Source organism: Sarcophilus harrisii, chromosome 6 (genome assembly GCF_902635505.1).
Source record: "Sarcophilus harrisii chromosome 6, mSarHar1.11, whole genome shotgun sequence".
Taxonomy (NCBI): domain Eukaryota; kingdom Metazoa; phylum Chordata; class Mammalia; order Dasyuromorphia; family Dasyuridae; genus Sarcophilus; species Sarcophilus harrisii.
In genome coordinates this window covers 191,450,099-191,464,025 of record NC_045431.1, presented here as the reverse complement: position 1 = coordinate 191,464,025, position 13,927 = coordinate 191,450,099, and the positions used below count along the sequence as shown (strand labels likewise).

The 13,927-nt window shown below is 39.0% G+C and overlaps 1 protein-coding gene across 2 annotated transcripts in view; it reads right to left on the bottom strand.

Annotated features, from left to right (window-relative positions):
* Window positions 1–13,927, bottom strand: part of DGKQ (diacylglycerol kinase theta) — a 101,857-nt gene that overhangs the window by 4,952 nt on the left and 82,978 nt on the right. For both annotated transcript variants that reach the window (XM_031942662.1, XM_031942663.1), the window contains exons 16-20: window positions 10,434–10,585; window positions 5,483–5,631; window positions 2,254–2,435; window positions 932–1,032; window positions 274–420 (exon numbers count right to left, since the gene is read on the bottom strand). In XM_031942662.1, coding sequence (XP_031798522.1) covers window positions 274–420; window positions 932–1,032; window positions 2,254–2,435; window positions 5,483–5,631; window positions 10,434–10,585 — 731 coding nt within the window. The remainder of the gene's footprint in view (window positions 1–273; window positions 421–931; window positions 1,033–2,253; window positions 2,436–5,482; window positions 5,632–10,433; window positions 10,586–13,927) is intronic.

Sequence of the window (13,927 nt, the reverse complement as noted above, 5' to 3'; positions counted from 1 at the left end):
ATGTAACCATCCCCACTATTTGTTCCATCATAGAATTTCTAAGGCTGCTTGGCACTTTCTGGGCATTTCATCTTATTTTAACTTGTCTTAAGCTTATTTGTGAATGTTTTTCAGCTCCTTATCTAAAACAGGGCAGAGAGTACGTGGTTGTTTTTCAATTTTGTGTTATTGGGGCCCTGCATAGGGCAGAACTCCAGGAAATGTTAGCTGAATTTAATTGAGCAAGCCCTTGTTTGGGACCTGCTGAGCATCAGCAGTTGGGCTGCTTGTTACCTGGGGATGTTGATGAAGATCAGCCCCTCGATGTTTGGTAATTCCACATCATGCTGGTCCACCTGAAGTCGGATATCCTTGTGGAGGTTCCTGGTATGACTGATCTTCTGTAACCCAACTTTGACATATACTCCTTTGTTGTGGAATCTAAAGATGGAAAACATCCTTACCCTCACAGGTGTCTCTAGCCCTTCCCTCAGTACTAAAGCCTTGAATCAAAAGTGAGGAGGCATGGGACTAGTTGGCTTACCTTGTGCTCCTTAGTTATGTGGGAGCTTCTTTTAAGGGGAAAGGGAAAGGGAAGGAGGAGGTAATAAACATTTATTAAGCACTTATTATCTGCTAGGCACTGTGCAAAGTGCTTTACATATATCTCATTTAATTCTCACAACCCTGGGAGTGGGTGCTATTATTATCAAAATTTTACAGATGAGGAAACTGGGGCAGAGAAGAGATTATGTAACTTGCCTAGAATCTCACAGCTAGTAAGAGTGTAAAGCGAGGCTCATCCCAAGCCTTACATATGTAAAATCAAGGGGCTGAAATCAATATCCCGGCTGGCTCTAACTATATGATCCCCAAATCCTAGGGTGGCCAAGCCCAATATAAATTTCACCTTGCCCTCAGTCATAGGCTTTAGAAAATCCATGATGACTACCTGCTAGTAAATTTGCCTGGCTCCTCTTCTCTTGCATGGTGGAAGTCCAAACTCAATTCTGCATCGATTCCGATTCCACAGTAATTATTCATCTGTACAATCTGGAGAAGGTTGGGAGAGGAGAAAGCAAAATCAAAACAGAAATATCACCATGAGAAAAACATGAGTCTCTGGGCCATTTCTGCTTCTCTTGAGCTATTCCTTCCTTATCACCCAAAATGTAAAAGAGACACTACAAAATATAGTTGATTTCAGACCCTTTGGGCCTATCCCTCAATGCAAAAGGAACAGATTAACCCTTCTCCCCCATCTCTTTATGTCTATGTCATTAGGCATAGGCTGCTGCAGCATCTTTGGCCCCTTCCTCCATGCCTTGCCCCCTCTCACCCACTCATCCTCCACTCCTACTCATCTGTCCCAGTTTGCCCCTCCTATAGCACTTAGCTTGCTTGGATAACCTGGGATAATTAAGGGCAATCTGGGACCTGGATGCACATTTATTTATATGACCCTGACCAAGTTAATTTACTTCTCTGAATCTCAGTTTTCCCAATTCAATTTAAAAACATTTATTAAGCTTTTACTTTGTGCCAGGCACTATGCCAGTCCTAGAGATATAAAAATGAAATGGAGGTGGTGAGAAATATAATGTGTACAGAGGTAAATGAGAAAGTATATGCAAGGTAATTAAAAGGAAGATCGAATGCCCCTAATTGGGGAAAAGAGGCTTATGAAATCAGGAAGGGCCTCATTTAGTTAGTGGCACTATAGGTGGGCTCTGAAGGAAGTTACAGAGTCACATTCTTTTCTTTTTTTAAAATTTTAATACTTTTTTTATTATAGTTTTTTATATATAAAACATATGCACGGGTAATTTTTCAGCATTGACCCTTGCAAAAACTGCTTCACGTACATTGTTTTCAAATGGTGGCCAAATAATCAAGTAAATTTGCCATGATGTTTCCTGCTCAGAGACCAGTATATAGCTTATTTTCAGCAAGGAAATTTTTTTTAAGCTAACATCTCACCATGCTTAAATAGAAAGATGTGAGAAAAAAGTAAGGATCTGAATCCTATTTACTGCATGTAGAATCCGGACAAATCACTCAATGCTGGGATGGAGGACCTCAATTTCTTCATCTATAAAATAAAAGTGATGGACTAGAAAATTCTTAAGGTTCCCTCCCATCTTTTACTCTTCCTATTCTGTCCTTCTATGGTCTAGCGTCCCTTCCATCCCCAAAATCAGAATCTTGATGGGTGAACAATTATTCTATTACTTCAGGTAATTTATTATCTGAAGTAATGAAAAAAAAAATTACCTTTGGGGGCTCTGGATCAACCAGCCCATTCTCAGTGTTTTCGACAACATCCTGAGCATCCAGAAGAATTGTCCATCGGTCCATGAGGACATGGTCAGCTTCATCCACAGATACCAGAATGGAGAATGGGTCCTCCCCACTGTAGCCTGCTCCCCAGCGTAGCACTCTGCCCAAATCATTACCTGGGAAAAAAGGGAGCACTCATATTTTCTTAAAACACCCAAAGTAAATAACTATTTCCTTCCAAGTCCTAAGTGAGTCTCAAAAGCTAGGGACTAAGATGAGATACTGTCCTAATCTCCAAAATCTCCTTTCTTATTTATTCTATTCTCTAATTAAACCTGAGTACTCATCAGGCCCTCTAACATATTCAAGATATTTTCCCTTATTTTTGCTCAAGCCTTCTCTTATATCTGGAATCATTCCCCATTTCTATCTGTGTAATTCTTACGTATCCACCAGGCTATACTTCATTTTATTTTTTTTAATTCAATTTTATTTTATTTTCAGTTCTGAATTCTTTCCCTCCCTTTTCCTTTTCTCTTATCCATTGAGAAGAAAACAAAAACAATTATAAACATATAGTCATGCAAAAGAAATTTCCTCATATGATGACCAGTTCTGATGGACCTGGCCATCCTCAGCAATGAGATCAACCAAATCATTTCCAATGGAGCAGTAATGAACTGAACCAGCTACACCCAGAGAAAGAACTCTGGGAGAAGACTAAACACCATTACATTGAATTCCCAATCCCTATATTTATGCCCACCTGCATTTTTGATTTCCTTCACAAGTTAATTGTACAATATTTCAGAATCTAATTCTTTTTGTACAGCAAAATAACGGTTTGGTCATGTATACTTATTGTGTATCTAATTTATATTTTAATATATTTAACATCTACTGGTCATCCTGCCATCTGGGGGAAGGGGTGAGGGGTAAGAGGTGAAAAATTGGAACAAGAGGATTGGCAATTGTTAATGCTGTAAAGTTACCCATGCATATAACCTGTAAATAAAAGGCTATTAAAAAATAAATAAATAAATAAAAATAAAAATAAAAAAAAGAAATTTCCTCATTAGCCATTTCCAAAAAAAGAAAAAAAAAAAAAAAGAAAGAAAAAGAAACATGCTTCAATCTGCACTCTAGATCTATCAACTCTCTGTCTGGGGGTGTTATCAGGAATCCTTTGTACTTGTAATTGGCTATTGTGTCAGTCACACTCCCAAGTCTTTCAAAGCTGATTATCTTCCTGGATGTTGCTGTTACTGTACAAACAGTTCTCTTGGTTTTTCTCACTTTACTTTGTATCAGTTCATACAAATTTTCTGGTTTTTTTTTTTAAACCATCCTGGGGTATACTTTAAATGTGAGATACCTTGGTAACAGACGTGTGGGACTGAGACTTGAGAAATCTGAATTTGACTCCCCACCTTAGAAAAAATCTAATTTCCCTTGACTCTGTTTCCTCCTCTGTAAATTGAAATGATTAGACTTCAATGTCCTTTTTAGCTCTAAGAGTTTGTTACTTCAACAGAGATCCTCCTAGTTGTATATATTTCATTCAATATCAGAAATCTCCTATCACTTTATGCTTCTCTTGCATAACTAGCAGATGTCTTATTCCTCCCTCTTTTTCCCACTGTGTATGAAGTCTCTTGGATGTCCTGGAAGACAGAGAACCGCGTCTTACTTATCCTATCTCCATCAGCAGAGTCTAGGATTGTGCTTGCAAATGTTTGCTGGACAAATGAAAGGGTAGCCACTGAAAATGCTCCTTCCCCTAAACTGGCTGTTAATGCTTTTGTTGCTGTCATTGTTCAGTCATTTTATTCATATCCAACTATTCATGACCTCATTTGGAATGTTCTTGGCAGAAATGCCAGAGTGGTTTGCCATTTCCTTCTCCACTTCATTTTACAGATGAGGAAACTGAGGCAAACAGGGTGAAGTGACCTGTCCAGCTAGTAAGTGTCTAAAGCCAGATTTGAACTCAGGAAGATGAATCTTCCCGATTCCAGGTATGGTGCTCTATCATCTGTGCCACCTGGCAGCCTTGTGAACACCTAGAATTTCCTAACACCAGCAACGTCAAGCTACTGGCCCTGGGCCTTGACAGGGATAGGGAGATACTGGGCCTGTGATTTCACTGGTACTGGGTACACCCAGATGAGGAGATACCTTCTGCCAAAGAAGTGTCTTTCCTATCTTTATGCAGTTGGCCACACTACCTGGGAATGGAGAGTGCGTATCATCAGGAGTCCTTTGTACTCCTAATTGGTTATTGTGTTGATCAGACTCCCAAGTCTTTCAAAGTTGATTATCTTCCCAATATTGCTGTTACTGTACAAACAGTGCCCTTGATTCTTCTCACTTTACTTTGTATCAGTTCATACAAGTCTTCTCAAGTTTTTTTGAAATCATCCTGAGATTTACCTCAAATGAAGGATACCTTGGTATAGAGGTAAGGGTCTTGATGCCTTTCAAAATACAAATATTTCTGAGGAGGAAGCTCTTTACCTCTGTACCTCAGTGTGAATGAGTTTCCATTCCTTCTTGGGAGCAGGTTTTATGGTGAGAGATAAAAGGATAATGGCTCCAGAGGAATTGGAAAGTGCCTTTGAACAGAGAGCTGAATCTCTTGCAACCTTTCAATAATTACTCAGGTATGCCCCCTAGAGGTATCCTTCCCCAATTACCAGCACCCCTTCTACGTGTTCCAGCTCTCTGTCTCCTGAAAAATAAGACTTAAAGTCATGTTCTGATCAGAGGTACCTGGAAAGTACTTGGTAAACTTTAAATTACTAAAAACACGTGAGTTACTATTTTGCTCTCAATTGCTAGTTCGTATTTTCACTGTCTGTGAGGCAGCAGAAAGAATTTTGACTTTCCAAAATTGAGGAGAGCAGGTTTTGAATTTAGGCTATGGCAGTAACTGTAAACTAGGTTACTTCCCTTTCTCTAGGTCTTATATTTCTCACACTTCTCATCTATAAAATGAGAGAAATATAACTTCTATTCCCTACCTCACAGGGTTGTTGTGCAAGTATTTTATAAAACTAGAGCTGCTACAGAAACCAGGAACAATGGGAATATTTTGACATGGGCTGTCTTCATGATATCCCTGTCTGCTGCTGGTTATCATGAAATGCTTCTCTTTCACTCTCCCCCAGGATGTTACTTCCTCCCCCTTAAGTCCTTACATCCAGGATCTGAATGTGCTCACCTGTGCCCAGAGGTAGGATGGCCACAGAAGGCTCTGGGCATGTCAATTTGTGCCGGATATCTTCCAGGGCTCCCAGCACCCAGCCCACTGTGCCGTCCCCACCGCACACCAGGACCCGGAAGCAGGGAATTTGGGAGAACATGTGAAACCTTATTAGAGAAAGAAAAAAAGCATCTCATTTACTCAGGGGCTCTATAGCAGCATCAAATTCATTCCTAAGACATTCTTAATCTTAAATAACCAACCTGAGCAGAAACTTCTTCATTCAAACACAGAACCAATTTCATTTTTTAATTAAAGAGATTTATATAAGAACCAAGGAAATGGCCAAGTATGACATCTGGAGGAAAACTTTGCATTTTAAAAGCATGGTCTAGTCAAGAGTAGGTGGCTAGGAATCAGAGAGCCTGAATTCAGGGCCTGGATGTCACCAATTCAGTTGACCTGAATTAAGTCACAGCATCGAGGATCTTAGTGCTACTTTTAGCACCTTAGCACTTCCCTTCTGAGCCTTCTTCTCTTCATAATAGCTAATAATAATAACTAGCATTTATATAATGCTAGGTATGCAAAGTACTCTATATATGTGATTTCATTTGATTCTTACAATGACCCTGGGAAGTAGGGTATGATTATACCCATTTTACAGATGAAGTAATTGAGGGGAAATAAAGGTGAAGTTCTTTGCCCAGGGTGTCAGAGGTTATGAAATCTTGTGTTATTGGTGCCAAGTCCAGCATTTGTGTAAAATGATGATAAATCTGCCCCTGTCTGAGATTTGGTGAAATATTAGATGGGAAAGCACCCTGGAAGGCTAAGAGTGCAACTGACAATGGGAGGAACTGTTCTTATCCCAGCTCACACACCTTGCTCTTCAGAGGGACACACCAAGGTCTCAATAGGAAAAAACCAGAAGGAGAGAGCAGGATGTCATCTGTTTTGTTTAAGAGATTTTTGTTTTGTTTTGTTTTGTTCAGTTCTTCGGTGCCCAGGAGACAAGACCATGTGACTGTGGCCTCTCTGGGCAGAAATCCGAATACTTTATGCTGTCCTTAAAAGTTCAGTTGCTGAATGATAAACAAGAGCCTTCTATTCTCTTAAGTTGGCAGGAAGAACATGTCAGAGGAATTACTGACCCAAAAAACCCCTTAAGTGTGTTTACAACTTTTTTTCTGGCCTGTTCCCTCTGTCATCCATTAGGGCCTCTGAGACAATACTTGACATCATGACTCTCCTAGTCCCTGGGTTAGTGAGAGTCTGCAGTTGGGGATGTCCATATACAGAGCTGGCTGCCTGCTGAGGCAAAACAGATCTGAGCCCCATCTGCATGGGTTGCGGAGTTCTGCCCCGTCTTGGGCTTGAACCCACTGGCTCAGCAACTGACTAGCTGTGTGAACCAGGGCAAATAACCCCTCTCTGGTCTCAGCCAGGAGATTAGACTGGTTGATCTGGAAAGTCCCTCTCAGCTCTAAGTACGAGGGTAAGATCCTAAGAAGCTTGTGCAGCTCTCCATAAGGGCCTAGCTTAGCACAAAGCAATTCTCATTTCTGGAGACACAGATTAAAGATCCTTTTGTGCATAAATCATTCTCTCTTCCTATACCCATTCCCATGCCCTCATCACTCAAGGACTGCAACCTAAGACCTATGAGAGGGAAAGAATCACTCATTCTTGAATCTTCTCAGTACCTACTAACTCCAGATGACTAAGGGGAAATTGTTGACCAGTGGGGCTCTGAGGGAGCCCTTCCTGCCATCCTGAAGCTTCCAAGTCTCTGTCTCTTTCACAAGACTTGGATCCAGATTAATCCAGTATCAGTGAGTCATGTATCACATCCCACAAAGAACAGCCCTTTTCATTTACCTCTGAATGGAAGAAGGCTAATGTTTTAACGTGTATGTTACTGCGCTTATCCTTACCTGTATCTCCCTCTGCCCTCCATCCCAATTCTTTGCTGGATCATCTAATGGCACCTAATCCCTTAGGTAGAATATGAGACATCCCTCAGGTAGAATATGAGCTATCATGATGGCTCCTGTCCTTCATCCCCCTTCTTCTTTAGGCAAAGGTCCAACATACATAAAGATCCTGGGATTAGCGACTATCAACCCAAAGACTTCTATTCCTGAGGCCTAATTGGTACCTGATTCATGGTATCTTAAAACCAAATAGACTCTTGGGAAGGGGAAAGATGGGATGGCCCACTGAACATCGAGAAGGAAGCATCAGGGTTGAATTCATTCCACATCCAATAATTGGGAAGGAAGATACTTGCCACTTTCAAAAGTTATGGAAATAATGATCAAAGAAATTATAAATAGAATTCAACCAACTCTATTCTCTTTTCTTTATCAAAAAACTGTTCTCTCCCAGGTTTTTTGGTAGTGTGTATAAAATTATGAACAACCTTATGAAAGATAAGTTACTAATACAAGAAATGCATATCCAAACAACTGTAATGTTTGATATTTTACCCAGAAAACTGGCAAAGATGACAAAAGATGGGAATGGTTCATGCTGGAGGGGTTGAGCAGAGACAGGAACATTAAGACACCACTGGTGGGTCAAAGCTGATTCTGAGAAACAATATGGATTGATATAAGAAAATGGTTCTTTAATAAAGAGGTCAGAGGTTGAAAAGAGAGGCCACATAGATACCAAAATGTTTAAGGGCAGCACCTTGATAGTAACAAACAACTGGGCCTCTAAGAATATAAAATTCAGAATGCAACCCATATCTGCATTAGTGGAGGGACTATCCTCACTAGGAAATCCCTACACAGGAAAAATCAGAAATGTGGTCCAAAAAAACCAAATCATCCTGGAAATAAAATACCAACTTGAGAAATGAGGAAATGGCAAAATAAAATATGATGCATGAATATACTGGAATATCACTATGCTGTAAGAAACAAGGAAGAATACCAAGAATCAGGAGAAGGCTTAGATAAACAGATACTACATAAGGAGGACCAGGAGAATGCTATATACAACGTAAATGGAAACACACAATAATGATTCGAGAAACATTGTGTGGTTATAATGATTCCATTTGGCTACCAAGCAGAGAAAAGAAAATGCACCCCTCTTCCTTCTTCTAGAAGGGAGACTATGGGTGTGGAACGTGACAGATACTTGTCAAACTGGGTTGATGTGATGATGGTTTTTTTCAAGGGACAGATCTCTATGGAGGGGAAGTAAAGAAGAAAGCAAGCTTTATTTGGAAATGATAACATCAAAAGACTGTGATAAACAAAAGGTGATAAAAGATATGAAAACATTTTCCATTTTAAAAATTCATACAGTGAACATTTGCTTCATTGATGTTGATGTCCTTATTGTTCCTTCTGATAAAAATAAACAAACAGAAAACCTTCTCCTAATGGCCAGAGATCCGGTGTTAAGCCTCTCTATTCTTAGCTGAGCCAATGTTGAGATAAAAGACACATGGTCTCTCCTGGGGCTCATATGCAAAGTGATTTTTTAGCTTTGTAAGCTTGGCCAGATTTTGTGCTCCCCTGGCATTGCCTTTGAGAGGTCACCCACCACCAGGCTGGGGAAATATCCCCAACATTCGAGAAAGTGGGCACACCTATTCATACATCTCCAGGCACAGAGTTTAGTATTTTGTGTCTCTGCCAGGCTTGGTTTTGTTCAGTAAAGTTTAGTTATTGGTATTTTTAAAAATCAATATTAGTTTCTTTAGTTTGATTTTAAAAAATAAGGTTTAATATGGAAAGAGGTTTAACAGAAGTTAAGTGACCTGCCCTGGATCATAGCAAATAAGTATCTAAAGGCAGATTTGAACTTAACTCTATCTGACTCCAGGCCCATCCTGCATCACCTAGCTGCCTTAATTAATTAATTGATGGAAAAGCATTTATAAGTGCTTATTATATGCTTTGAGGGCAGGAACTATCATTAAAAATTTGTTTTTATCCCTGGAGTCTAACCCACAAGGCTTTTGAATGTAATAGGCACTTAAATATTTAATTGATTTGAACTCAATTAAATTGAGAACCCAAAGAATAAGGCTTGAAAAATAATAATAGCTGATATTCACATAGTGCCCTAAGGTTTGGCACCCTTACATATATTGTTTGGTCCTGACCACAACACTATATGCCAGGTGTCATTATGCCCATTTAACTACTGATACAACTGAAGCTCGGTAGTTAAATAGTGGCCCATGGCCACATAGCTAGTAAATTGTATAGGAATGATTCCGTCCAGGTCTCTCCTGCTTCTAAGTCCAGTATCCTTTTAACTAGACTATGATAACTAACATGATATATATATATATATATATATATATATATATCTCCATCCATCCCTTTAAGGTTTGCAAAGCAAGTACTTCATAAATATTGGTCTAAGGGAAAGTCTTCTACCTATGGATTCCGACAGAGTTTCAATACATTTCTACCAAAAAAGAATAATTAGCTGGCAAGAAGTTTAAATGTCATATGAACAAGCCCTGGACTAGGAGTCAGAAGACATGAATTCAAATCTTACTAAACATCTCTATCACCTTGTCATTGTTCCTTCTCTGAACCACAATTTTCTAAGCCATAAAACAAGGGAATTGACTTAGATGATCTCTTCCCTCCCTGACCTAACGATTTAGAGTTTCATTGATTTGTTTGGTCTTTTGTACTAAACCCTTCAATCCGGTTTACTGCCCTAATCCTAGAAGTGGGCAACAAAAGCCCCAGCTGTGTGTGTTCCAGGAGGGAAATTCAAAGTCAGAGAGATCCTGTTTACCTGTGCTTGCTGATGGTCACAACCCTCACACCTCTACACCAAGACCAAGTCTGTTCCCCAAACACTTAAGCTTATTTGTCCGAGGTACAATAAGTGGGTTGCATAGGAGGTAGAAGCAGGGAGAGGGAGTATAGAGGAGTGAAGGAAATTTCTGCAGGATGCTACTTACAGCTGAGTGGCAACTTACCCAGGAAAAGGGCCTCCATTGGTGAGCTCAAAGACCTGATGAGGATTCAGCAGCTTCCTGAAGCTGCAGAGCAAGTCTCGACCTTTCAGCCCTCCACTTTTTGGGTTCACAAACACAAGGAGTGGGCAGCAGTTTGAGGGCAGCTTCGTGTGCTGATAAAATACAGAAAGACCGTGTTAGAAAAACAGCAACATTGGGAACCATGGGCAAGTGGGCTAACATTTGAGTCAACTCAATTTTTCTTTCCTGAACCAACCTATGTGGATGACCCCTTTTCAGATGGGAAACAGAAGTCTTGTTAGTGGCAACATGTGTAGGACCTGACTCAATATGACTTTGGAGAAATCATACCACCCTCTGACCACATTTTCTCCTCTTTAAAAAGAGAGTATTGGAATACAAGATCACCAAAGCTTCTTTAAGTTCTATATTATTTAATCTATTATGATTATCAAAATTAGACAAATTACTAGATTAGTTAAAGAGATTAGGTTAATTAATTAGGGTGTTGGATTACAAAAATCTAGATAATTTTTGTGAGCAACATTAAAAGTGAAAGTGGAAAGATCTCTTGACTGGAAACAAGGAGACCTGGTTCTGGTCAATTTTGAGATGAGCTATTATGTGAATCATTTCCCATTTCCACCTCTTTCTCATACAATGAAGATTTTGTACCACTTCCAGTCCTTTATTCCCCACCTATGAAATGAAGGGATGTTTCTAACAATGGAACACATGAACCTGTTTCTGGATGGGCTGCCCAGATCTCACTAGCCCAGTAGGTGAGACTTGCCCATTCATCTCAGCAGCGAGGAATAGATTTTACTAAAAGCTTTAACCAATGACTTCCCCTCCTTGAGAAATTCCCCAAACTGACTCTTGTCCTGTTAAAGTTCCTTCATTCAAATCCCCAGAGCTGAATTTTTTATTTCCTTCACAGGCTAATTGTACACTATTTCAGAGTCTGATTCCTCTTGTGCAGCAAAATAACTGTATGGACATGTATAATTATATTGTATTTAACTTATACTTTAACATATTTAACATGTATTGGTCTACCTGTCATTTGGGGAAGGGGGTGGGGGAAAGGAGGGGAAAAATTGGAACAAAAGATTTGGCAATTGTCAATGCTGAAAAATTATCCATGCATATATCTTGTAAATAAAAAGTTATTTAAAAAAAAATCCCAGGGGCTAAGACTGAGCAATTGTCTGCTCACTAGACTGTCTCTGGCCAGTGTTTAACACAGTGCCTGATACATAATTAGCACTCAATAAAGATTACTAATCAGTGTTGGGAAGACTGAAGAACAATCACAGAAGTACCAATACAATAACTATTATTCTCATTTTTAAAGAAATGTAAAGTTAAAACCCTGAATTTGGACCCTAAGGATCAGGTTTCAAATCTGAGTTCTGTATCTTCCTACTAATGTCAGCCACATCATGCCACCTCTCCAGAATTCAGATTGCTCATGCATAACATAATGATATTGGACTATATAATTTTTAGCTAGCTTTCCAGAACCCAAACTATTCTATAATGTATACTTCTTGCCATCCACATTCAGAGAGAGAATCATGGAGACTGAATGTGGATCAAAGTACAGTATTTTCACCTTTTTTTTTTTTTTTGATTGTTGGTTTGCTTGTTTTTTTTTTTCTTTCTCATTTTTTTATCCTTTTGATCTGATTTTTCCTTGTGCAGCATGACAAATACAGAAATATGTTAAAAGAATTGCACATATTCAAGCCTATATTGAATTGTTTGCTATTTTGGGGAGAAGGGGAGAGAAAGGGAGAAAATTTGGAACACAGATTTTGCAAATATGAATGTTGAAAACGATTTTTACACGTATTTGGAAAAATAAAATACTATTTTATACACACTACTATTTCACAATTATTCCTATAGGATAGTTAGTATAATTATGATCATCTCCATCTTACAGAGAAGAAAACTGAGGCTCATGGAAGGAAAGTAAATTCCCTAAAGTCACACATTTAAAAAATGGCAAAACAAGGACTGAAACCCAGATCCCTTGACATCAAATCCAGTGCTCTTTCCTTTATATACAATTAACAGCATACTTTAGAGGAATCCCAGAGTATTTGATGGCTCAGGTTCCCCCAGAGTGAAGGCACTACTGGGCTCTGTATAAATGGAGCCTTCTGTCTCTTAATGACACCATCAAACTGGAGCTGGCTAAGTCACATTGAAGGAGAAAAGGCTCTACTCTTTCCTGACCAGTAACTCTGCTCTCCTGGTCACCTTGTATTGGAACCTGAGGCTGGACTAAGTCAAGGGAAGAGAGTGTCTTAGAGTAGAAAGGCAGCAACTGATTGTTAGGACACCCAGGGGTAACTCATTCAATAGAGCTGAAGGTGAGCAGGATGACCTTTGTGAATCATGTCAATTCTCTGCATTTTCTTCTGAAAAATGTATAATTCTTTCTCTCCCTCCCAATCTTGTTGTGAAGAATGGGTTTCAGAAAGCCAAAAGTGTTATAAAAATGATTATCGTTACTGAATTTGAGATTAATCAAGATTCTAACCCTAAAGTCCAATTTACCTGGACCCACTGTTTAACTTTAATTTTTAGAGAGGAAAATAGTAGGAAAGCAAATTCTTATTAGGGACTTAGTTAGAAAAGCAATTTCTAGGATGTGTCATAGGTTCACTGTATCAAGGACAGTTTCTCTTAAACTTTTCCCTATCTATAATCCTGAGAAATAAAAACTGATATTCAGCATGATAGCCACTGGATCCTAGAATGAGCAAGGAAAAAGCATAACACATTTTATTTTTTAAACTAAACAATTTCAGCAGGAAAGGATCCAATGGACCATTTAGATTAGCCCTCAAATGGATGATGAACAAATTCTCCTTTAGGATATCCCCAACAAGTATCATCCAGTCTCTGAATATTTCCAATGACATCAAATCCATTACTTATTCAAGCATCCGTCCTTACATCCAACCAACCCAATTCAATTCAATAAACATTTATTAAAACTTTAGTTATGTACAAAGTGATAATGCTGAATTTTGGGGATAAAGAGATAAAATACAACACATAGCCTCTGACCACAAAAGAATTGCAACCCAGCAAGGGAATGACATATAGAAATAGAAAAATAGGAGATACAGAATACAGATCAGTAAATGATACATATAGAAGTCAAAAAGAAGAGAGTCTCAAAGGCAAAAGGCTACATGGTTCTAATTATCTAGAAGATTTTCTTCCTTCCCTCCCTCTTTTCTTTTCTTTTTCCTTTTCTTCCCCGGCCTTCGCCTCCTACCTTTTTTCCCCTTCCCTTCCCCTCCTTCCTTCCTTTCTTTCTTTCTTCCTTCCTTCTTTCCCAAAGACTGAAGTAGAAACTACATCTATCCTGCCTTCAAGAAAAAACAGCCTTCACATTAGACAGATTTGGTTCTAATTATTACAGTAATTTGGAATCGTAGACCTTTACAGGTCCAATGAAGTACAGAATT